This window comes from Carassius auratus, unplaced genomic scaffold (assembly GCF_003368295.1).
Source record: "Carassius auratus strain Wakin unplaced genomic scaffold, ASM336829v1 scaf_tig00002576, whole genome shotgun sequence".
Taxonomy (NCBI): domain Eukaryota; kingdom Metazoa; phylum Chordata; class Actinopteri; order Cypriniformes; family Cyprinidae; genus Carassius; species Carassius auratus.
This window is the reverse complement of record NW_020523459.1, coordinates 931534-957881: the sequence shown is the minus strand read 5'-3', so window position 1 is coordinate 957881 and position 26348 is coordinate 931534. Positions and strand designations below refer to the sequence as shown.

The 26348-nt window shown below is 36.3% G+C and overlaps 3 protein-coding genes and 1 pseudogene across 4 annotated transcripts; 2 read left to right on the top strand and 2 right to left on the bottom strand.

Moving 5' to 3' along the window:
• Positions 1–53: 53 nt before the first annotated feature.
• LOC113069883 (coiled-coil domain-containing protein 181-like) lies at positions 54–4794 on the bottom strand (annotated as a pseudogene).
• LOC113069884 (oxygen-dependent coproporphyrinogen-III oxidase, mitochondrial-like) lies at positions 4791–10712 on the top strand. Of its 2 annotated transcripts, XM_026242984.1 has the most exons (8): positions 4791–5331; positions 6269–6412; positions 6597–6707; positions 6817–6958; positions 8560–8778; positions 9309–9413; positions 9774–9879; positions 9913–10712. In XM_026242984.1, exons 1-7 carry the CDS (start codon positions 4791–4793, stop codon positions 9856–9858), a joined length of 1347 nt encoding a protein of 448 aa, XP_026098769.1. In that variant the 3' UTR covers positions 9859–9879; positions 9913–10712. The 2 variants fall into 2 exon arrangements, with proteins under 2 accessions (XP_026098769.1, XP_026098768.1); XM_026242983.1 differs by having other exon boundaries at positions 9774–10711.
• A 3654-nt stretch (positions 10713–14366) lies between these two features.
• On the bottom strand, positions 14367–17017 carry LOC113069886 (transmembrane gamma-carboxyglutamic acid protein 1-like). The gene is made up of 4 exons (XM_026242988.1): positions 16942–17017; positions 16347–16390; positions 15770–15930; positions 14367–14919 (listed from the first exon to the last, which is right to left on the bottom strand). The coding sequence occupies exons 2-4, from the start codon at positions 16354–16356 to the stop codon at positions 14446–14448; spliced, it is 645 nt and encodes a 214-aa protein (XP_026098773.1). The 5' UTR covers positions 16357–16390; positions 16942–17017; the 3' UTR covers positions 14367–14445.
• Positions 17018–19569: 2552 nt separating this feature from the next.
• Positions 19570–25595, top strand: LOC113069887 (transmembrane protein 47-like). Its single transcript, XM_026242989.1, has 3 exons — positions 19570–20025; positions 24618–24758; positions 25217–25595. The coding sequence occupies exons 1-3, from the start codon at positions 19791–19793 to the stop codon at positions 25393–25395; spliced, it is 555 nt and encodes a 184-aa protein (XP_026098774.1). The 5' UTR covers positions 19570–19790; the 3' UTR covers positions 25396–25595.
• Positions 25596–26348: the final 753 nt, after the last annotated feature.

The window sequence follows — 26348 nt, the reverse complement described above, 5'->3', positions numbered from 1 at the left end:
GATAGCCAGCTATAAAAAATAAAATAAATAAATAAACAAGGAGAATATCTGGTGATTCAGCAGTTATGCAAAACTTTATTAAATCATCATGGAGCAGCAATTATCTTAAGTGCCTAAAGCTGTTGGGATACCCACTCAAGCACCTGTTTGATCTCTGTATTTTGTAAAAGGATGAATAGACAATTAATAAAAAAGCTCCTGCTTGTGTTCCCAACCACATGTTCTTTCATCCACTGTATCATGGAGATAAGACAGAACTTCAATAAGATCAATAGAACAGTATCCATAGATACACATGAATGGATGACTCTTGAAATTAGAAGAGCTTCAGATCCTGATGGTATCAATGGTCACATGTACATTATGAGGTGATCAGTAGCAGTATCCATAGGGGTCACTGAATCGGAAGGGTTTGATCTCATTGACAGTGCAGTGGTATGAGTCTTGCTCTGCGCTCTTCCAGCATGAGTCTGCGTGAGCGCTCTTGAGCTGCCTGCTGTTCTGCTCTTTTTTCTGTATGCTTTCGTTTCAGCCACCTATTTTACAACAGAGCAAGAGGGAAATGCTTTCACATTGGTTTTGAATACAATTCTCCCTCTGCTTCTTGATTTTAGAAGGATAATATATGGTGCTGAACTCACTGTCTGAAGGCCTTCTTACTCTCATCTTGACTGTGCAGGCAAAAGCCGCTCTCCTTTCCCAGTCTCTTTATCTCTTCTATCTGCTTGTCTTTGAACTGCTGTTCATGTTTCTTTTGGAACCAATTTTTAAAGGCCTCCTCTGGGTCACCACAGTCCCTCTGGCAGAAAAACAAAAGCAATTAAAGTGACAGTCGGTGTAATGCCATTAAGTCAATAATAAATTATACACACACACACAAATATATAAATATACATTTAAAATATATATATAAATATATATCCATTCCAGTATTTCCCACAGACTTACACTTATTTAGGGGAACAATGTTTTCAACACTGATAATAATAAGGAATATTATTATTATAATAACAGGAAATGTGTGACATTGAAGTCTGGAGTAACGGCTGCTGAAAATTCTGCTTTGTCATCACAGGATAAGATTACAGAAATTACCCAAAACTTTACAGAATTACAGAAAACAGTTATTTTAAACTGTAATAATACTTCATAATATTCATTTGATTTATTTTTAATCAAATAATGAAAATGTAAAAATATTATAATAAAAATATAAAATTTGATTTTAGAATGACATAATTACATTGTAGAAGGTTATTATTTCATTTGCAATTATGTCTTTATAATAATGAAATATATATATTTTTTAATAATAATAATAATAATATTTATTTACTTCATGTTTTATGCGGGGGTGGGGGGGGGGTTTCCTGGGAACGCAATTTCTGGTTAAACGGCTCCCCCTGGTGGACATACCATGCAGCTCATCCTTTCCATTTCCTGAGCTTTCTGAACTCTCCTTTCCACCTGCAGCTGCTCTCTCTTCCTCATAGACCACGATCGGAAGGCTAACTCATTCTCCTGACGCTTCTGTTCCTCTTCCTCTTTTTTCTTCAGTTCATCCTGAAAAGGAACCAGAAGAGGCAGAAAGGAAGTCAGAACAAAAACAGGAAATTAAATCAGTTTTTATATTAGATCATGACAGAAACTGATATTAAACTGATATTAAAACCACATCACACCTCTTTTGCTTGCCTCTCTCTCTGCTGCTGAAGTTTGGCAAGTAATTCTTTCTGCTGTGGTGAAAGGGTGAAAGTAGCATGTGATGGAGCTCCATTTGCTGACTGAACCCTGCGCTTGTTGACCTGATCCCATTCTCCCCTTTGGGATGGCCTGGCAGAACGGGGCCCGTTTATGTGCTTCGGCGGAGGTTTGGGGATGTATAGAGACTCAATGCCAGGGGGAAAAGGTGAGGTAGAATTTTGCCTCGGTGAAGATACAGGACTCTTGCCGAGATGGAGGCCAGATTCACTTTGCTATGAAGATGCTCGCTGATTGCCACTGTGAGAAACTGGCAAGGGAGGAAGCACTCCATGACTTTCCACCTCCTTTAGACTTACCAGATCAAACTTTCCATCCCTTTCAACCAAAACCCGTCCTTCCTTTGTACCCTCATTTTGTTCATCATCAGGCTCTCCAATCTCCAGTCTCTGCATTTGTGCAGATACCTCTTGCTCTTCCTCTACATCCCCATATGAGGTGGTGTTGCTCTCTTGAGCGTCAGACTCTTGTGCATGCACCACCAGATCAACCAGAGTGTCTTTAAACTGCAGGTGTCTGCGCCGGCTCTGGTCTGGAGGATCCTGGTCCTGGAGTTGTTTGCTAGCCTCATGAATCGTATCCAAAATATATTTATTTTCTTCATTGTTCTGTACATGTGGAGAGGTTACAAGGTCGTCCCTGTCAGTATCTAAGGCACCCTCTAATGGCTCCATGGGCGTTGGCCACCTTTCATCCGCTTCTTCCTCAACCATTTCCTTTTGTTTGCGCACATCTTCTTCAAGCTCTTTGTCTATCTGAGCTTCATTGTCATTGTCATCAGGATCCTTTGTTGGAAAAATTAAGTGTTCAGTTTGAGAAAACCAAGAATAAAAGGGGTTTGGCATTGTGCGATTTAAAGGGATAGTTCACCCAAAAAAGAAAATTCTGTCATCATTTATTCACCCTGAAGTTGTTCCAGACCTTCTTTTCTTTTTTGAAAATAAACAGTATATGTTTTGAAGAATGTGGGTAATTTCGGGGTTGCCGGTCAACATTTAGTAACATAATATGTAACAAATAATACTATGGTAATCAATGGAGACCAAAGACTGTTTGGTTACCCACATTCTTCAAAATATCTTATTTTGTATTCAACAATGAAATAAACTGAGGGTGAGTAAACATTGACATAAATTTCATTTTTGGATGAACTATCCCTTTAAGGACAGCATGCTTTCTGAAGGGTGAATTAGATACATAGAGCGCATGTGTTGAATAATGCAGTGCCATGAGATAGAGTTCTCCGGGTCAGTGAAAGTGTGTATGGATTTGTGTCAGTGGGGAAGGTTTCACACACACACAAGGCACAGTGTCTGTGTAATGGAATACCACACACCAGAAGACTCTCAGAGACCAGAAGTCTCAGAGATATGAACCGGTTTCTGCCATCATTGCACATTCAATCACTCACCTGTTCCTCACACTTGCTCTCCTCACTGATAAGCCAATCCAGGTCTTTCTCAAAGTCATCCTCATACTCATCTGGAGTGTTCTGGACTGCAGAATCACTCATTGTCTCTTCACTTTCTCACTATAGAAGGATCAAACAAAAAAGATGATAGAATAATTTTATTTTTAGCTAAATTAACTTATTTCGGGTGTAAAAAAAATGATTATAAATATGTATAATTATTTAAATAATTATTTGGCCATTTATTAGTGAATATTAGATTTCATTGACAAATGTATTGATCATTCATAATTCTCACTTTTAATTTAGTTACATAAAATTACAATTACAATTAAATAGGTGACATATCACGTAAATGTACACACACTTGGTAGGATTGTTGACATTAATGTAGCTAGTGTTATGTAATAAAAAAGCCCAAATGCATTAGGGCTTTAGATTCAAACCACTTGGAGTCTCATTAATAAGTTTCAGAAAGTGAGTGAGGGGTGTGTAGACATGACAACTGATCCATTATGAGCAGAAGTTATTATAGTCAACTAAAACCTTTCAATATATATATATATATATCGTTGATTTAAATATAATAACTTGATTTAACTTCATGAATTTAAAAGGACTAAAACTGAATAAAAATCTAACTTCAAAAATAAAAAACACAACAAAATTGCATGACTTTAATACAGCAAAATAAAAATAAGAACTATTTCTAAATATTAATACAATTATAATAGTATCTCAATTATACTAAAACAACACTGGTCCACATAAAGTGACAATTAAACTAACAATATTCTCCATTGCTGTCCAATGAGAAATATCTTATTTTTAATTTTAAATGGTTATTCATTCGTCTTTATTAATTTTTTTTTTAACCTCAGACTTTGCAGACGCAGCTTATATATTTAAAGGGAAGCTTTATATTTCATGTGGTAAATGTCACATATGGTCATTCCACTAAATGCACTGCAATGCCTAATTAATTATAAATATAATATGAAATGCCCGTGATAAAATAACAATTTAACGAGCATTAAGGCTAATATTACAACCCAGAACCTGTTGGTATTGTCATTGGGTAAGAGAACCTATCGTTTGCTTTTAGAATTCAATTTTATTACTTTCCGCGACTGAAAATGTTTGGGGCTTACCTTCAGAACTTCTGTTTGGTGTTGCTTCATGTTAAGTTAAGTGTTAGATCTGTACCCGTACATTAGATAGCAGCTCGCTCTAATCCTCTGCTGGCCTCAGCTTCTAAGCAGTGTGTTACCATAACAGGTGTTGCCATAGAGACGCACAACACGGTATGTCGTGGGGGCGCGTGCATGCGCAGACTATTTATTAGCTACTCTATTTTTTAGAAGTACATTTAACGATTAGTTTATACTTTCACGTTTATGGTATATGTAGTCCGTACTAGATTAAATAAAACACAGTTCATAGGGGGAAAACGCCATTTCCCATAATACACCTCGAAAAGTCAAGACACGCCTCCGCGGGCGGAACTATTGAAGGAGCTACGTGCAAAACTGCATATAGTAACTTTTCACCCATTTATGATCCATTTATTAATTGCCAGCTCGTGGACCGATATGGTTGTTGTCACTCAGTAGACAAAATGACTTTTGTAGCTTTGTACACAATAAACAACTCAGCGAGATCAATAGCAAGACTGTGCCAAGTGTCCCGCTCTGCGCATGGCACAGCAGAGTTCCACTCTTTCGTAGCCCGTTACTCTACACTTCGTAAATGTGCCTTTCTTCCGGGAGGAAAATGGTCATTCACAAGAGCAATAACAAGACAGATGTCTCAAGCATCGCCGGGGAGGATCTCACTCGGACGGTACGGTAGAGGTGTATTTCTGGCTGCCGGGGCAGCAGCTGTCACCGGGATCCTGACGGCAGGTGTAAGTCACTTTCAGCGGGCCGAGATGGCAACGAAGGTATCCAAGGTTGAAGAAGAAGAGGGGGACATACGGGAGAGATGCAAGTCGTTCATGTCTCTACCAGTCACTGACATCAAGGTCTTAGAGCAGAGGAAAGACGCGATGTCTACGAGGATGGAGATGCTCATCATGGAGACACAGGCTGCGTTCTGTAGAGCCCTCGAGGAGGTGGATGGAGGCTCGTTCAGGGTGGACAGATGGAGTAGAAAGGAAGGTCAGCTCATTTCTGCTGCTCTACTTTACTAATGTAATGTTTAACTTTAAGACGTTATAATGAATTTCTCTGTGGTTTATATATATATATATATATATATATATATATATATATATATATATATATATATATATATATATATATATATATACCACATTGTGGTTCTAATTTATGTTTGGATCTACAGGTATGTAGGAGCCCATTTCCACCACATAAGGAAAAAAATATGTTTTGGTAAACAAAACTGCAAAAGTGGAAATGATAAAAAAAAAAGAAAAAAAAAAGAAAGTCATTTATGATATTAAAAAGTTTTATTTGTGAAAAAACAAGACATTTTTGGCTAAATTATAACTTTGTGTGTTGTAACTTTGACTTTATCTCTTATCATTTTGACAATATAAATTAATTTTTACTTTTTTTTCAATAATTGTGACTTCTGTGTAATAATTACGGCTGTTTGTCTAATAATTTAAAATGTTTGTCATAATTGTTTCTTATTGTGATTTCGGCTTTTTTGTTTCATTATTTAGGCTTTCTTACATCATAATTTTTTGTCAAAATTTCTATTTTTCTATATCAATTTTTTTATTTTATTTATTTAATGATTATGGAGTTTAAATTGTCCCAGATGACACTATACACCATGCACTCTACCATCTAGTGTATGAATTTTATAAAGTTATTTTGTCAATTAATCTTTTTAATGTTGCATTCTAAAGATTATTTAGATATCATAGTTCAGAAAATGAATGCTTGATTATATATTATAACAATTTGCTATATTAAAAAGTTCATTGTTCAGAGCATTGGAAAGATTTCGATTTTGCTTTGTTAACCTATAAAACAGAAACATTCATGTATTAAACATCAGCTTGAATATTCATGCATGTGTTACACTGTAAGAAAAACGGATGCATGTTTCTCGTGTCTAATAAAGGTGGTGGTGGCATCAGCTGTGTGATGCAAGATGGGAAGGTTTTTGAGAAAGCGGGTGTGAACGTCTCCGTGGTGTTTGGGAACCTCACTGAAGAGGCCGCCAGGCAAATGCGCAGCCGTGGAAAAGTTCTGAAAGGGAAAGATGGTGAGAGACTGACTTCTCATTTCGAAGTGAATGCAGAGTGTGACAGAAACCAGTTCCTTATATATTCAGTCCTACTTCTAGTTTTTAATTTTGAAATAAGTTTGAATTATTGATTTTGAAGGAAGATTTATATGATGTGACTTGATGCTGTTGTTTTAACCATAGCAATATCTCTGTGTTCCAGGGAAGCTTCCGTTCTGTGCCATGGGTGTGAGTTCAGTCATACATCCAAAAAACCCCCACATTCCCACAGTGCACTTCAACTACAGATACTTTGAGATTGAGGAGGCAGACGGTGAGTGTTCTTGCCGAGTCATTCGAGGCTGTGAGAACTGAGAAGAGAGATGTTGTTATCTGTGACCACCACCCATCACTTTCTCTATCCATCTCCCTCCTTGTCACAGGCTCAAAGCAGTGGTGGTTTGGTGGTGGAACAGATCTCACTCCTGTTTATGTTGATTTGGAAGATGCCACCCATTTCCACAAGACTCTGAAGAAAGCATGTGACAAGCACCATCCCAAGTATTACCCAGACTTCAAAAAGTGGTAGGAATCTGATTACTGTTGTGTGTAGTTTGCATGGGGTGTAGAGCTGCACGATTAATCGTTAAAAGATCGCGATCTCGATTCAGACACCCTCTCGATCTCATTTCTAAAAGACAACGATTCCCCGAGTCTGTTAAACCTTTGACAAAGTCTTACCGGATCATTCAAATCCGTGCGCGCACTGCCGCTGACACAGAGAGAGCTCTTACCATGTTTGGTTAAGAAACATCTTCACAAACAGTCTTTTCAACTACACAGTATTATATCTTTCTTACAGTCATTTATATTATCACAGAAATACTGGGATAAAGTTTATAGTTTAAATATAAACATTGATGTCTATATGGCAGCGATCAAAATATAACAAATCCCCTTTTGAAAGTACTGCGCTTTAAATAACGTTTGTGTCGATTGCATTGTTTCACCAATAGGTGGCGACAAGTGTCTTAATTTATTTGTCAATGAATTAATTTTTCATTCAAGAGAATCGTTCAAAAACGCTGATTCATCCATAAATGAAACAAGTGTAGTAGGTTTATGAGTGAGTCGTTGAATCAGTGATCTAAACAACTTTTTCATCATTCTAATATTAAAAAACTGGGGTTTTAAATATATTGTATATACTCTACCAGTCAAAAGTTTTTGAACCATAAGATGTGTAATGTTTTTTTAAAGTCTCTTCTGCTCACCAAACTATATTTATCTGATCCAAAGTACAGCAAAAACAGTAAAGTTTTGAAATATTTTTTTTTTTACCATTTAAAATAACTGCTTTCACTTGAATGTATTTTAAAATGTAATTTATTTCTGTGGTGTGCAGCTGTATTTTCAGCATCATTACTCCAGTCTTCAGTGTCACATGATCTTCAGAAATCATTCTAATATGCTGTTTTGCCGTTCAAAAAAAAACATTATTATTATTATTATTATTATTATTATCATTATTATTATTATTATTATTATGTTGAAAACAGATGAGTAGATTTTTTTCAGGTTTCTTTGATAGAAAGTTCAGAAGAACAATACTTGTGTGTAATAGAAATATTTTGTTATAAATGTCTTTGTCACACTTGATCAATTTAAAGAATCCTTGCAAAATAAAATAATTAATTTATATACTTGTGATAATGATAATGTTAATAGTAATAATAATAATAATAATAATAATAAAGAATCGTAGGAGAATCGTGATCTCTATATGAGATCAAAAAATCGTGATTCTCAATTTATCCAGAATCGTGCAGCCCTAATGGGGTGTGTCACTGCTGTTTTGGGTGTGAGGCTGTGTGTAGGAGCGTTTTATCTTCTGGGTGGATTTGAACTGTTCAGCAGTGATAACAATTCTCATTGTTTACAGCAGTCATTGTTTTTCTTTCTTTTGTTTCAAGGCATCCCTTTAAATTTTGTTTTGTTTATCATGAATGAGACCGATGCACATTTAAAAGACAAAGTCTTTCAAATATTTGATTGTTAGTACTTCATTTTTGTATTTTATAGTATTGTTACATTTAATTTTATTTGTAACTAACTAGATTTGTAACTACATTGAACTTTTCAATATTAGGTTAGTGTCAGTATTTGTATTGTTTTTTTCTCTTAAGGTGTGACAATTACTTCTACATCCGTCACCGAGCAGAGACGAGAGGCATTGGTGGGATCTTTTTTGACGATTTGGATTCCCCCAATCAGGAGGAGGTCTTTAATTTTGTGAAGAGCTGCGCTAAAACTGTGGTGCCTTGTTACCTGCCCATTGTATACAAACATCTAAATGACTCCTTCACTCCTGAGGAGAAGGACTGGCAGCAAGTCAGGAGAGGCAGGTTGGTTAAAGAAGGAGTCCATGCTGATGAAGGGGGGTTATTTATATATATATATATATATATATATATATATATATATACATACATACACACACACACACCCACACCCACACCCACACCCACACCCACACACACACACACACATATATATATATATATACTCTGCTTTCAAACACATTTTTAAAAACCTACCGTCCCCAAACTTTTGAACAGTAATGTATATAAATATATTTTTATTGCTTTATAGTATAATGCTGAAAATATTAAATTGCCAGCAACATACAAAAATCTTAAAATATATAAATCTTAATAAATATATAAAAATCTTATGCAAATTCATTCTCTGTTCAAATAACTCAGTATTAATAATGTTCGTCATTATTCAATATGTTACAGTGGTATGATAATATAGCACGGGTATGACTGCCTTTGTAATTGACATTTGAATTGAATTTGATGTTGTTATTTATATAATATGTATGTCATTTAAAAAATGTTCAGCAGCTAACCGAACTCTCTGTATTTCCTAGATATGTCGAATTTAACTTGGTGTATGACAGAGGGGTGAAATTCGGCCTGGCCACACCAGGGTCTCGCATCGAGAGCATCCTGATGTCCCTACCACTTACTGCTAGGTAAAGGATTTTGTATTTAGCAAACTTTGTCACATCTGCTACTGCCTGTTACCGTGGATCATCCTCTTGAGCTTTTATTTTTCAATATTTTATAGCATTTACTTATAGACTTTAAAGAAGTTTAAAGGTTTTTTCATGTTTCCCCTGAGGTCCACTTATAACACAAATTTTTCCACACCAAACAACCATTTCTGAAAATGAGCTCACACAATAACTTCAAACAATAAAGGAAAATGGGAATCCTCATGATATGACCCTTATAAAAACGTTTAACTTCTTTGGTGTCATTTAAACTGTCTTTATTGTATTAACCTATCATTTAATATTACTAACTCACTAGCCATAAATGTTTCATTTCAGGTGGGAGTACATGCATGAGCCCACCAAAGGCAGTAGGGAAGCCGAGATGCTGGAGGTCTTACGAAACCCTAAAGAATGGATCTGACTGAGACCAGTCATCAATATTGGCATCATTGGGTGGGAATTGTGATAATGGGGGGGCTGGGTTGTCTTGCGATTTGCTCAGTAATACTAAACATTTTTCATACAACTTCTCAGACAAAACAAATTCTCATCGTTTACTGCAGTACTACACAGTTACTGGCTTGGCTGTAATAAATTTTCTATCAGTGCCACTGGCTGTATGGATTCACTGGAAATGCAGTGTTTACTCCTGTGACAGTGTTAGTTTCTGCTTGCACTGCTTTAATCATGACTACTGGTGTATTCGAAACCTGTAATGACTCTGGTATGCTGTTTTGAATGGATGTGTTAAATCACATACGTCTAAATGGTCATGTTTACCATGTGGTGATGTAAGTGCCATTCCATTATTGTGTTTCTTCTTACCCTGTTAATTTTCTTTATGGCACACTATAAGGCTGTTTTATGTCCTGTCATATGTTATTACACATATCGATTTCTGTACTTAAAAAAAAAAGAAAAAAAAGGAATATTAAAAAAGTATAAGTATTCTCAGGACATTATAATGTTGATATTCTCTGTATTACAAAATAATAAAGTGTTTTTATATGTGGTTTAATGTGATACACTATACTGTAAATCTGGTCAAAAAAGTAGTCTAGTTGTTTATAAACCTAAAAAAAAATAACAGTTCTGACATGCCTTTAAAAGCTTTTACAAATAAGAAAACTGCATGATATGTATTCATCCCACAAATGCATTTATAAAACCTAAAAGGGAATACTTCAAAATATCAAATACATTGTACATTATGCTACTTTGTTTTCAAAGGATTTTTGTTGTTTATATAAAAAAGACAAGTAAAAACTGTAATAATGTTAATTAATACAATTCAATTTAATTATTTGTTAAAACAAATAAAAACAAATACATTCATTCCTGTGATTGCAAAGCTGAATTTTTAACAGCCATTTCTAACATTGATGATTCTAATATGATGATTTGGCACTCAGGAAATTCTCTCAATTATCAATGTTGAGAATAATACATGGACACATACAACAACATCAGAAAGTCAGCCAAACTTACAACATCAGAGTATTTCGAGTCTTATTTTACTTTACCTTTAACAACATCATTTGAGGCAAAGTGAGACTATTCTGATTTTCACAAAGGTTTCTGGAGTTAGTGCTGGCCATGTATTTTATTGCATATTTCTGTCAGCTGAGCATGTTGTCAACGAACTGATAATATAAACTGTAGAAAGGCAAAAGGATAAACCAAACAGCATTTGCTAAAAAAATTAAATCTTTTACATCAATTAAAAATATCTTTATACATCAATTAATATTTATTTACAAAGAGCAATCAGTGCTCTAAAAAAAGTGCATTCACTCAGTTACTGAATAAGTACAATAAGTAGATTTTTCTATTATGCCCCCCCCACCACCACCACCACACACACCCACCCACCCACCCACAAGCACACACTTTCCTGATATTTAATACTGAATATTTCCTTGAGTTTTCCTTCAATTTTTTAGAGGACTAATACTGCTTGTTCCCATAATTTGTTCTTAATTTAAAATTCTCTTGGTTATTGTTTAGTGTAGCTGGGCCTGAGGTGAAAACTAGACTAACTAACATAATAGTTAGTGTCAAATATCCAAAATTGTTTTTCAACTGTCTGAAAAGAAAATTTTAGAAGGTGAAATCAGTAACACTTTAACTGAAGCGCATATATGTATACCTTAAAATGTATTGTATGATCTCATGAATAATTGTAACCACAATACTTGCTATTTATAGTTGCATTTTTTATATTAAGACATGATAAACAATTAATTTTAGATGTAACAAGGAATCTGCCAATATTATAACTCATTTTAATTTTGGTTACAATTATTTATAAAAAATAAAGAATGCCTTAACAATGTACATTATAAATACCTTTATAATATATAAAGGTGTCAGGTTAAAGTGTTACCAAAAAAAAAAATCATGTCATGGGGAAAGAGTTACGCTTTGTAGCACACTCTATTTATAGTGTTACACAGCTGCCGCTAACACTTGCATTGTAAATGCAAACATACTACGATTCTGACCCAAAACTAAAGTGTGAAAGCAGAAGGGGTTTAATCAAACCACTGTTTCAGCAATCAAACCAAGCGTGAAAACAGCCTTCGACACATTCAAAATATACCAGAGCTCAGATAAAAAACACCAGCATGGCCAAGTCATAATTGTTATTTCCAACATTCTATAAGAAAACACGAGTTATTTACTCTAAATCATCTAAAAGAGATTCTGCACACAGCTCATAACAAACAAAAAGCATGCTTCTTGCTCCTTAGTAATTACCTCCACAATGAACAATTCATCTTGATTTTCTTAGATTTCCAATCTTGGGATGCTTAATATGCCTGTTTATTCCTTGGCTACAATAAAGAATAATTTCACAAGGCTGTGACCGTGTAAACTGCTAAACTGGACTGTGTGCATAGACCGTTTAGTCCACCACGTTTTGCCATTGAACTCACTGTGGCTTGACTGAAATGGCAAACCGCAAACCACACTTGCACAATACAAAAGTTCAAACAAAGGTTCACACAAAAATGAAAGTTTGCTGAAAATGTACTCTCAATCTTTCCACGACACAGATTAGTTTGTTTCTTCATCGCAACAGATTCTGAGAAATTTATCACTACACCACTTTCAGTCATGTGACCGGCTCGAAGATCTGGAGGACAAAACATCCATAGAACTGCAGCAAAAGCCTGTCTCACAGCAGCAAAATATTTAAATCACCTCTAAAAAGAATAAAACAAAGGTATGTGAACAAGATGCAAGTTTTGGCAATTTGCAATCCATATTTAGCACCCATGGCAAGATTTCAATCATTAAACAGTGCAAAAAAACGTAAAAATACTTAAAGTGCCTTAATATATTTAAAACAGTAATATTAAAAGATCAAATTCAGCAATTAGCATTTTAATGATGCATAGTTTACAAAGGCAATCCGCTTAATGGTTCAGTGTTTTCCTTATAAGGGTTTTCTATGAGAAACCATTTAAAGTGAAACATTGCACATTGTAATTATATTCTGGGTCCATATGCTTGCCTGTACAAAATATACATCATCAGTAAGGTGTTTATTGAATTTCACCTTTTAATATCTCCATTTTACTACATTACTAATTAATGTAAACTGGGTAAAAATAACTGGCAGTCAGATGGACATTCCTTCCAATCAGTGTGTGACGTCACACAAAAATGATGGATAGATCCTCTGCAGTGAACGGGTGCCTCAGAATGTTTCACTGAAATTTTTATTTTGGATAGAGGATTCATATTTTGGCCAGAAGCAATTATTTAAAGTATATATTTGTTTATTACAAACATCACTGCACAAGATGTTAACTAATGGGCTGGAGTCCTGTGGATTACTTATGGATTATTGTGATGTTTTTATCAGATATTTGGAGTCTCATTCTGATGGCACCCATTCACTGCAGAGGATCCATTAGTGAGCAAATGAGGTAATGTTAAATATCTCCAAATCTGATCCAATAAACAAATACATCTAAATTTTGGATGGCCTGAGGGTGAGTAAAATTTCAGCAAATATATTTTTTTGGGTGAATTATTCCATCCAGTATTGTATTTTCCTTAATCCAAATATGAATCAGAACCACACACATGTTGACTTGGTTGAGCAACTTGAGGCTGATTCAGCATTAACAACCATGAAGCTACATAAAATCTGGATTTAATTTGTTTGGTCAATGTTATCAGCAATGTATTCTCAACTCAAACTGTTAACTTGTTATCCATTCAGCTAAAATGTTTCCAACATGCTAACTAAATCTAACACAGTGTTTAACGCCTCAACTAGTGAAAAAATAATAATCAACCCAATATCAGCATTTCATTGAGGCTGTGAGTCCAGTGCATAGTGACGTCTATGCAATTACACAGAGATAGCCCAAGTTTAAATGGCTACTAATAAAGGTCACAATGAACCTTGAATTTCAGTAAACAATACAATTTAAACTTCCTGAAATTATTGTGCATTTTTTTCCCCTCAGAATCTGATTATTTACAACTATATGTTTTAATTGTGCCATGAGAGGCCACAACTGACCAAATGTTCAGTTCCTTTCTAAGATGTTCTAACATCCATAGGACTTACTAACTCAAAAGAATGGCTGATGACATCACAGTACTTCGTCACAGTACAGAATTCATGTTTTTATGAGTTCTACGAACATCTCTGAAATCAAAGCATCTTAATGTTTATCAATATCCAAGTTACAGAACTGTGGATAATGTTATTGCATTAGTTGTTTTCTCTTCACATTTAGTAAAGTTTAGCTGTTTTGCTAGTGCTGGAGTTGAAAAGCCTGTCATAGAAGTAGTGATGTTGTAAAAAAATATTTATAGTACTTAAAAAAAAAACGGGGCAAAGCATGTTCATATCCCGCCAAAACATAAGCTATGAAAGAGAAGAGAGACACAGCGAGTAAGGAATGACAGAGTTAACAGTATTGGTGTATTGGCATCAATATGCATCCCTACATGAGGCTGTATAACATGCCTGGAAGATCCATCACTTTCCCTGGGAGATGATAACTGTGTTACTGTGGTCACTGATGATGTCTTCATATTGTGGTGGAGGCTCCGCTTCAATCTGTATATCTGTATGGCCCACAGCTTCCTCATATGAAGGGGGCGGGTCACCCTGACTGCCCCGCCCATGTGTGAGGTCAGCACCAGGGTAGGCGGGGCTACTGTGGGCACTGATCTCTGAGTGAGGACTGATGTCAGGATGGTAGTGCCGACCCCACTGGTCCATGGACACCACTGATAAGGCTGTGTCTCTTTGTGGACGCCCAATGGCAGGGCTTTGCTGGTATCTTTTGCGTGAGTGGCATCTCCAAACCGTGATGGAAACCGCAGCAATGAGCAGCAAAACCAGCAGCAGGGGTAATATCAGGTACAGAGAATGAATGCCACCGGCGATGGATTCCAGACCTCCAGGCCTGGGGCTGCTCTCACGCTGGTACTCCTCCCAGAAACGCCTCTGTAAGAGAGAAAAAAAAACTATTTGATAAGGACATTGTCTGGATACATGTAAATAAGCAAAACAAAATTGCTTGTATTGAAAACAAAAACCACACCCTATCCAACGACTGTGCACCACATTGAAATAGTGTTTAGATTAGCAATATTAAGTGCTCAGTTACAAACCATTTGTTGTCAACAAAGGAGAAGCTGAAAGGCTCTCTGAGGTTTTACAACAAAAGAGTTTAATATTTGAAAATGAAGAAATAAAGATTGCCATGATCTATACGAATCTTGTCATTTGAAAGTTTTACTGCAAATAAAATGATTGTTGTATTATTTTTCTTAAAATCTTGTTTTTCTTTATTTCCTTTAATATTTGTATTAAGTACAAATAATAAGAAATCACAATATTAATGATTATATTCAGTTATTTCCAAATATATTTTTGGACAAACATGCATGCATATCTACAAACAAGCACATCAAACCTGTATTGTTTTATTTATTTTCTTTGTTACAATCATCTGAGAAAAATAAAAGAAATAAAAAGAAATTATATTTTTCCCCCCAAATCATCCAGCCCTGTACTGGAGTCGACAAGAGCACACATTACATAAAAACATAATTTTTATATTGTTCCGTTATTTCGTATAAACAATGTAAATGCCCACAAGTAAATGACTCAAACATCCCTAATCTGAATGATGCATAATTAACCATCCTGAGAAAATGTGTATCCACTGAGCCTTTTCCTGTCGATAATGCTCACTTCCTGCCAAGAGGAAATGCCATGGCATGTAATGACGGAGAGGACTTTGTGTTCAAGTTCAAGCAAAAACATGAGATTGCATCTAACTCAAACTCACCGTTTTTTCGTCATTCTCAAACGCCTCCCTGGCTTCTTCATAATTGCAGATTTCCTCCCTGCATTCTCGCTGGATGTTCCCTTGTTTCATCTCCTCCAAGAAGAAGTTTGCTCTCGGGAGCCTCCGCAGCACCGAGTGCGCATCATCTGCTGGCAAGAACACTGACAGAGATACAAACAATAAGCACACAGCACAGAAACAAGGAGGGGGGCTATAACTGACAGTGATTTCTTTGAAATGCAGGTTACTCCCAGGCATAGGGAGCTTGTGGAAGAGTAGCCTACTGTTCTTCAGCATTGAGAGTGGGAGAAAAAAATTTGATGCTGTATTGTGATCCAAAATGATCTGATTAAGCATGGGTTGAATATTATAGGTGCTATGTAGGCCAAGACCCTTGTTGATAATCAGTGACTAAAACCAAGTACAGAAAGATGCATCGCCTTCACTTGACATCCATGACATCATAAGCTGGCTCAGCATACACACCCACTACATATTTTAGCAACGCAAAAAAAAAAAAAGGTATCCTTTTAAATATCAAATAGTCTGTAGAACTAAAGTATAAAAAAAGACTCACCAGCTCCCATGATTCCTGCAGCTTTTCAAAGAGGGAAACTGGACCTAGGGGACAACAGAACAGACGACAAGATTTAATCAACGACCACCCTTTTACAGGACATCACTTCTGCATTTTCAGTTTCTCAAATCCAAAACAACAGCAATATTCTCGATGGAATTCGGCATACAGCTCTACAGAGCTATGTCCATATGTTAAATCACAATAAACAAACAAGAATCTGTCCAAATCATAAATCATTTTGTATGGCTCAAGGACTGTTGGCGTACTAGCATGTTCGTCAATCATTGTCAGCACACAAATAAAAACGGGAAACGTTACGTACACAAAACGACTGTTATTTCAATATACAGAAACGTACAGCTGCAGCCAAGAGACGTTAAAAAAACATGACAGGAATACAAAATTGTGTCACTAATTCAATCCATATACATGATGACTATCTCCTGAAGCTTGTCGACGCGGTTTTATACATAAAAACGGCACAAATGAATATATCTATCGACGCGCCCGAGGCTTTATGTGTTGTATATAATAATTTAAAAAGGCTGCGACTTTAAATCAGATTAATAGAATAAACAAAAACTGTGTTTACCCGTTCCACCCCAATGCGCCGTACACAATCCAAATGTCCTGATTCGGCGCATGCGCAGTCAGGAGCCAGAATGAACTGGATAGTAAAACATGATAGTAAGCTGATGACGCGTTTTGTGGGATATGGGCGGTAATTACAGAACAATATTTTTTCTTTTGTAAATCCCTTTGTGTATGTGTATGAGACAGGAAGGAATTCGTAACGTTTATATGGCTTGCCAGAAAATACTGTGAATACGTGAAACAAGTGAACTACATTAGTGCATTAAATAAATCTTAAATACATGTGATCAGGTTGTGATGGATACTTTATTCCTGTCATAAATACATAGTCTTTACGGTTGATATTCATCTCATCTCATTTTATTTTTTTCTTCTTCATGTCAGTCTCTAGAAAATGGATTTTAATTAAAATTTCATTGTTGCTGAATTTTCTTTTTCTTTTTTTTTCTGGCAAAGCAAAACTGTACATTAGCCTTCTATCAAACTGTATAAGGGAACAATTTTCGTTGAAAAAATTTAAAACAAAAAATGTATAAATGATCAAGTAGCCTAAAATCAATGAATAAAATGAAATGTAGACCTAGTTCAAAATACTGCTATCACAGTAATCTCGCTTATTTTCTCTGATGTGTGTATTGATCAACATGGACTCAATTTTTATCTTGCTACACTATTAACTTGAATAGTGTCTTTTTGGGGCTATATAGGATTATTTTTTCTTCTGTCTCTGATTAGAATTGGCAGTTGCTCCAAGAGCTACTTGAAAACACATTTGGCCTATGTTTGATTTTTGATTATCTAACCTTGACCGGCAGTATAAAGACCTGCATAACACTGTCCAGTTTTTTCTTTTAATGTATTCTAGCTAAGCATTTAATGTGTTATGAGACTATGTGCTTTATTTACAGCTACATCTCTTGATTTAATGATTGCTTATAAGACAAAAATGCACTTATAATGCTAACAACAAATGGTGTCTAAAATCAGTACATATTCATTTCTGAAACAAGCATAAGGATGCAATACACACACAGTATCTCATATTATTCCTGTCTCTTTCACAAAATCCTTGATAAAAACAAACAAACAAACAAAAAAACCTTACTGACCTGAATAGATGAGAAGAGAAAGAATTTGTCTCATCTTTGCAGAGGGGGGTTGGGGGGGGGGGACAATTGCCTGCAACTGAGAGTGCCAGTCTGTTAAATTCTGAATGTATTCTACCTTCAAGGTAAACCAGTATTTTTGACCTGTTAAACAACAATCATTCATTTTAATTGCAATTATAATAATTCATTACGCCACATAAAATGCTCATTCATGATGAACTGAAAACAGTAATAGAATTTGAAGTTTAATCTTGCTGTGTTAACACACAGTGGAGTTACAGAAGAATGTGAGTGTAAATCTTGTGAACTGAACAAAGAATGTATTGAGGGTGTTATCTCTTTCTGTTAGATACTTTTGTTAGCAAGGCCAAGCGGTTGATAGTGTAATGGAATTTCAGGTGTCCTTTGTTGACAGACTTTCCAATCATGAAAAATGTGGAAAAAGGAGGAAACTGATTAATCTCTCTTTTGACTTATAAGTGAATTTCATGGAGCTAGTGTGCTATGCTCTACTAATGAATATGCATTCATATACTTGCAAAAAAATAAAAGGCCTACTTTTTAAATGAACAGTTTTAGATAGGCTACATTATGCACCAGTTATTTCTTTTTATTTTTTTGATGAAATAATATTTTCCCTTCCCCACACAACGTTTGGAAAGCATTTCTATCAGCACTCATGTGTCTCTAATTATACTGAGAAAGATGATTCATTATCTGTCTGAAATAAGACACATTGCTCTATGTGCGTGTTTGTGAGAGCACATAGCACAGATAAAATGAAGATGGAGAATGGGAGAAAATAGCAAATGAGGGAATATCATGCGAGACAAATATGCCACAATCTAAACGCCAGCTGAGAAGCAGTGACGGGACGTCCGACTCATTTCCGCAAATCGATTCTTTTGAACAGTCCGCTTCAAAAAAAAAAAAAAAAAAAAAAAAACTGGTTAAGAAAACGATTCAGTGATTCTTTTTAAAGGTCAAGTGATCATTCCATGTTAAATTGGCTTATTAACATGCTAAACCGCAGCTATCTCGACACAATAGTTTTTATATCCTACTATTAAGTATTAGCTTATTAATAAGCATATATTGTATTTTGTTTTGCTTCAGCCATGATTCATCTAATAAAAAGCATGCAGTAACCTAAACAATTATTTGTACATAGGCTACAATAATGTAGGTTATCTCTTCTTGAGTGAAAAAAGGGTTTGCTTGTTAATTAATAAATTAATAGCCTAAATGAAAAAATAAATTAAAAAAAAACACACACACATATAGGCTACATATTCTATATAATAATTTAAATTGTTTGGCTATAAAAGCAGTTTAGGTTTTGCTCTCAATCGAATTCTCAGGCTTTTGCGTCTCGGAAGACTCGGGAGGTTCACATATTTTGATGAATTGTTCAGTCCGCTTGGAACGTTTCATTTCTGTTCGTAAACGAATCGTTCATACCCTGTTTGTGAACAGGGAGTTCTAGCTAGGCACTAGGACCCTGCAGGTGGAGCAGAGATTTTTCAATAATGTGCAGTGCAGTCGCGTCCACAGAAGCGCGAGGGCAGCTGCTTACAGCGTCCCTCTCGCGCAGCTGCTCCACGATCTTCAAAACACTGATCGCGCACACAGATCTGAAAACATAGTCTGGGATCATCTTTCCTGGCTTCTCCGCGACGCAGCGCAACATCGATCCACATCACAACATCGCTCCACATCACCGGCGCATCCAGCCGACATGGCCTCGTCCGTGAGCGGAGCGGAGGAGGTGCGCGTGTCGGCGTTGACGCCCCTGAAGTTGGTGGGTCTGGTGTGTATTTTCCTCGCGCTGTGCCTGGATGTTGGGGCCGTGCTGAGCCCGGCGTGGGTCACCGCGGATGAACAGTACCACCTGTCCCTGTGGGAGTCGTGCAGGAAGCATGCTGCCTCCGCGGACTGGAAGTGCGACAGCACGCTGGGGCAGAAAGGGGCCGGTGAGAGCCGCTACTTTTTAACTTTGCAATAAACACTGCAAATGTTCAAATAGGATGCTGCACATACATATTTTAAGATGCGGGGGGAACAAAAAAGGACGCAGTCTCTTTAACTTTAGTGAGCTCTGCAACATGGCCCTGAAGGCACATATTTGATTTATGAGATATAACAAAAGGGGCCCTTCGCTCCCAAGCGCATCGTTATCACTCATTGTTCAGCTCATGCTTAACCAGTTTTTACTAAACACTGAGAAAACAGTCAACAATTTGCGTTTTACATTTCTTTGTCAGATTAAAACAGAGATGACCATTTTTTTGTTGCACATTTAGTGCAATTGTATGCATTTTAAAGTTACTTATATTTCAACAATAGAAGCCTACTTTTTAAATAGCCTATATCCTACATAATTCGAGATCTATCCCAATTGTTACTAGTTACATTCTTCATTTCAGTTGCTTTTTTTTCTAGATTAAGTAAAAAATCTTAATAGGTTACACCAACTATTGAAATAAAACATTCTAATAGTTAATTACTATATATAATGAGTAAGCACATATAATATATAAATAAAAAATAATGTAGGTCCTGTTGGATTATTTGCTAATTTGCATCACTAGGATTTATTTTTAGGGACTATAGCTACTTAAAAATAAGTGCCCAGTGTGTGTTACTAGTTAGTATCACTTGAATTCGTCTTGTTTATTAAAAAGATCCTGCCTACAGCAAGTCAGGATTCATCTAATTACAGAGACAATGTTTGTTCCTTAATTAATGATATCGATCCTCAACATTTACTAGGATGCTGTATTTTATTCACAGCTTGTTTGGTGGAAGGGCTTTTGGATGATGTGGGAATGTGTGATGGAATCAGTGGTCCAGTTGGGGTTTCGTTCTGCTTTTGTTGTCTATAAAATGAGCCTTTGTTAGGGTGTCCTCACCGGCCAAGGAGTGAGGTTAAGTGTGAGAGGAGAGCTCCTTAGAGGCCCTAATGTGGACAGATTAGTTACCAAGGAAACAAGTGCTGCATTCTAGAAATGTCATTTGGCCCTGAAAAAGAAACTTCCTTTTTGGCATCTGTGAAGGTTTACTAGCGAATGAACCGCTGTTTGGGGGCACTTCCCCCTTCATATTCTTGTATGTTGGTAGAGATATTTGGTGCCAAATTTTTTTTTAATAGTTAAGTCTCGGATAGCCATAAGCAGTTAAGATTTTAGGTGTTATTTTAGCTCTGGTTTGCAATGATAACTTATTTGGCTCAGGACCTTGTCCCATCATATTTAAGAGGCACAGTTTGACTCCATATAAAGTCATAAAGCTGTAGTCGAAATACCAAAGGAGCAGCCTGGGTGAATGACTTCCCTCTGCAGCGCATTATTGATTTTAGGTTTTCTGTAATCAGTCCTTCCATTTCCTCTGTGTTTCCTCTGTGTCATGAACTGTGCATTAAACTAAATCTCATTAGCCTCGCAATTACCGGCTGACTCCACAGCCTACTATATACAGGCATATTTCATCGACTCCAGGGTATCATTTTAAGTTTATCACTGTCAATTAAACAGCATAGATATGCTAACATAAACACACTCCCTTTTACATGTACACAATTAGCGGAAAACTGAGGTTGGGAAAGCTCTCTGGGAGAGATATTCGTGAACAACAGTTTTTTGTTGAAAGTGTCTGTTTGTGCTGATGTTACACTCGACTGGTGAAGAGGCAGCGGTTCAGTGTGGAGTCCACGGCGCAAAGTGTAGGCTACACCGGTTTCTCTTCCTTTCTGCGGAGGCACTGTGTCTTATTGACGTAATTCAGTCTATAAGATTGGACTTCTTTCTCCCCTCGTCACGGTATCTGATTGAAAGAACCTAGCTAAGAGGCACTTGCTTGCTGAAAAACAGATTACAGTAATGAATGTTTTGATTTTTATCTCATATCCTCATTTCCATCTGTAGTCCTACAGGGGTTTTTGGATAAGATCCATTCTGCCAGAGACCCCTCAGATGTAGACCTCAAGGGTACATGAAGTCAAAATCTTTTCCCCAAAGACACTTTCGTTGATGATTTGCAGGCTTTTGGTAGCTCTTCAGAGGGGTCAGAGATCGAGGTGTCAGAATTAAATATTTATATGGAAGCATATATCAGCAGCTCTGTTTTCATACATCTCTCTCCAACTTCCTGCGATGACAGACATCATTATTATGCTTCATTTTTTTTTTTTTTTTTTTTAACGGCTTCGTTTATATTTGAAACTATAGTACAGTGGAATGAAGCTGAATCTCAGCCATTTCTGAAAATTATGTTTTGACTTGATTTAGTGCTAGAAATGATTATTTTCCAGCAGAGAAAATTATAGATCATTTTCCTGAGCTGATGAAGATGTTTCTATTTACAGATATCACTGTGTGATGACGAAATCCTGTGACAGGATCCAGGGCTTTTATGGTTTTATTTAAACAAACAGCCATCAATGTCTTATGAAATGTTTTGAGTCCTTTCTCAGGTTCAGTAATTGAATCATTTATCACATGATGACTAAAAAACATTATCATGGCCTTTGTTTCTAATGTATATAATATAATTTCTTTAACTTTCCGAAGTAACTCTTGAGAAACTCGTTTGTGAACATAATACAGGAGAAGATGGTTAGTCAAAATGTCCTAGTTTGCTATTGTTGGCCTCATTTATATAGTAATAAAAGACCAGTTAGAGTTTTTCAAATCTAAAACAACAAACCTTTTAAATTATTAATGACCAGTGGTTCCTGTAATGTACTTGTTTTTGTAACTTGTGTAACAGTACAAACACACTGTGTCTATGATTTTATTTATAATGGATAGTGTTGCAATAGATTGTTTGCTTGCCCCTGAATAACAGAAAGTTAATGAAACTTTGAGATTTTTAGATGTATGTTAGCACTGAGTAAACACAGATATCTTATTCTTTTTGTTGTTGTGTAATTTCCATCTTTAAAATTCCCCAAATTCCCTATACTGAGGGAAAAAAAACAGACATGCTAGAAGTAAACTGTAAGTAAGCCTTTCTGGAAGCTACAATGATGCAACAGTCTTTATGAGTCTCTATTCATTCAACCCATTTGTTAAAAACAATGTTTAATTTAGAAATGTAACAAATTGTAACAAATTCCTGTCCATACAAATGAGTCATTGAAATCTATGCCGAGTCATTCAGATCAATTAATTTAGGATTCAAAACAGATGACTGGCCTTTTAAGGGAGTCACTGAATCATTATCTCAACTGATTTGTTTACAAACACTGGTTGGCCCTGTCCCAAATGGCCCCAAAATCCTTGGTCTTCCTCTGAGTCCACACTTTTGTGACATAACACTGCTTTGACTGTCGGGAAGGAATCTGTAACACTTGAATCCAACAGTTGACTGTCGGCCCACCGGCCATTGTAAGTCCACATTTGGGACAGTCCCATTCATTTATGATTCAACACAAGTGACATGCCTTGAAGTCGATGTATCATTCACTTAAATGATTAGTTCACAAACAATGAATCATTCATGATTCGAAACAAATAACTGTCCTTATGATTGAGTCATTGAATTATTGAATTATTCACTCAACTGATTCATTCTTGATTCAAAACTAGTCATTTAAATCTTTCATTTTGATTCATACAAAAATTAAAATGTTGCATTGTTTGGATCTTTTTTAAAAAAATTTTATGAACAATATTTGTCTCTAAATGTAAGCTACTCACTATTAAATAATTTGAAGTATTTGACATTCTGAGTTAGAAATATGACAAATTAGAAAAAAATGACTCCCTCAGCCTCCCTAGCTTAAAAAAAACTTGACCAGTCAGTCCTCAGAGATCATCTGCTCATAATGCGCTTCCCCTTTTGCCTACCTAATGAGATTCCTCAGGAGTCGTCCCAAACTGCTTGTGAGATTCCACACATATACTCTCATGTCTTCAGATATGGAAGCAGGCATACTGTGTCAGGCACCTCCTCTCTGTCTCTTTCTCTTTGCCCCCTCCCTCACTCCCACATTCCATGGAGGATTCAGTGCTATTTCTGGGCCCTACTCGAGCTGAGTTTATCAGAGTGCTTGAATGAAAAGCAGAAATAAGAGGGACTGAAGAAGAAAGAAAGGGAGGGAGGAATACATTACATGATGCCCCATTTAGCTCACCAGAATTGTCGATAAGCTTTCTGCTGCCCATAGAGGTTCATTCCTTCAGTTACGCAAACCCAAGGTGTGAGTGTTCGTGTCAGCCATTCTGTAGCCATGTGTGTATTGACTTTTCAGCATTTTAAAAGAGTCTGTTAAAGGAATAGTTTACAAAAATATGAACAATATTATACAAAAATAATAAAATTAGTTAACTACATAGGTTAACAAACTAAGAAAGAAAATGACTTGTAAAGCATTTATTAATCTTAAAACCAGAGATCTGATAATATTATTTAAAAGACCGGAGTAAACATTTTAGTGCATTAACTAATGATAACTAATGGGACCTTATTGTAAAGTTTTACCACTCACCCTTAATCTATTCTATTGGCTATAAAATGTGATAATTATGAATATAATGCATTTTTATGTATTGTTTTAATGCAGACTGGCAGATTGCCACATTGGCCTTGTTGTTGGGTGGAGCATTCCTTATTCTCCTTTCCTTCCTGGTGGCTCTGGTGTCTGTCTGCATTCGCTCCAGGAGACGCTTCTACCGACCAGTCGCTGTTATGCTCTTTGCTGCAGGTGAAATAGACACAACCGTGCATACACTCACACACACTTACATTGAAGACATTAATGAGTTGGTTTCTCATTTCTGTTTTCCATGCACATTAAATTAGGCTTCATGTATTATGAATTTAAAATGTGTTGTTGGCTCCAAGACGCAACTCCTGCGGCTAATGGACCAGGAAACAGCAAATGCATTATTTTTTCCAAGCCACATCACACAGCTGCTTCAGTAATCAGTTGTTCTCGATATGAACGCATCACAGGGAAAAGATGTAAGGTATTTCGAAACCAGACATTTGCGCATCTCTTTTTTGAGAGGATTTTTACATTGCTTTGAAGTCGCTCACTTTGTTGAGGAGCTTATCAAGAAATAAAGCCCATTGAGGTTTCAGACTTTTAATGTTCTTAACCTACTTTTGTCTCTTTGATGATTTCAAATTTCATTGCCTCCGCTCTTCTGTTTCTCACAGTGGTCCTACAGGCCTGCTGTTTGGTGCTGTATCCCATCAAGTTCATCGAGACCATCAGTTTGAGCATATACCACGAGTTTAACTGGGGCTACGGTCTGGCTTGGGGAGCCACCATCTTCTCCTTCGGAGGAGCGATTCTCTACTGCCTGAACCCTAAGAACTACGAAGATTACTACTAAACATGCTACGACACCCATAATGAACTTCAATGTCCTCTTCACTGTTGCACTGAACGTTCATTTGGAACTGACCCTTGACTTTGCAGACACACAAAGACCCTTAAAATGCAGGGCAATGCCGAGCTGTTAGATGCATAGATTTGGATCCTTTTCCCTCAGATTACTCTTTCATGCAATTAAACCCCATCATCCAACTCTAATTCTTTTTCCATGTCATCTCTCTCTCTCTCTCTCCTCAAGTCATTCTAACACCTATGATCTTCTTCCGACTGTCAGAGAAGCATCTGACTCCAGATGTCAGCCCATGTTCACAGAAATACTGCCAGTCTGTGATGTAATCAGTGGGGAAACCTCCATCTGTGTTGGGATCTGAAACAAGGCAGACAGAAGTCTACAAATCTGACATAATAAAACTGTGCCACACATTTGTTTTAATACTTGCCAGATACAAGACAGGTTTAAAGACAAAATTTAACCTGTTAGAAATGTACCTGAGAACATAAAATGTCGATTTTTTTTTTAACTTAAAATAAGAAAGTACTAATCAGTGTAATTAATTATAAACTGGTCAAAGATCTTACCCTTAAGGTGCAGCAAAGTTTGTGAAATTTTGCACGTAAAAAAGATCCATTGTCAAGAGCTTTAAGTCACTTTCAAACCAAGCAGCTTTCTGTTGGTCAGCGTGGGGAATTTGTGACCAACTTGAAAACAAGTGAAATCTGCCTGGGAAACTGATGTAAAAGTCCCGATCTCACGGATTTCTGTTGGAATGACAGAATTTCACTGATCAATGGTAAATATTAGTAATGTTAAAAAACAAAATAGAGAACTTTCCAAGGTCAATTGCAACGTAAGGTGCAGCAACTTTATTTGGTCAACACAATGATTTCACGTGACCAATTTAAACATATTCTGAGATTTGAAATTCCCCTTTTGCATGGATCCCTACTGAA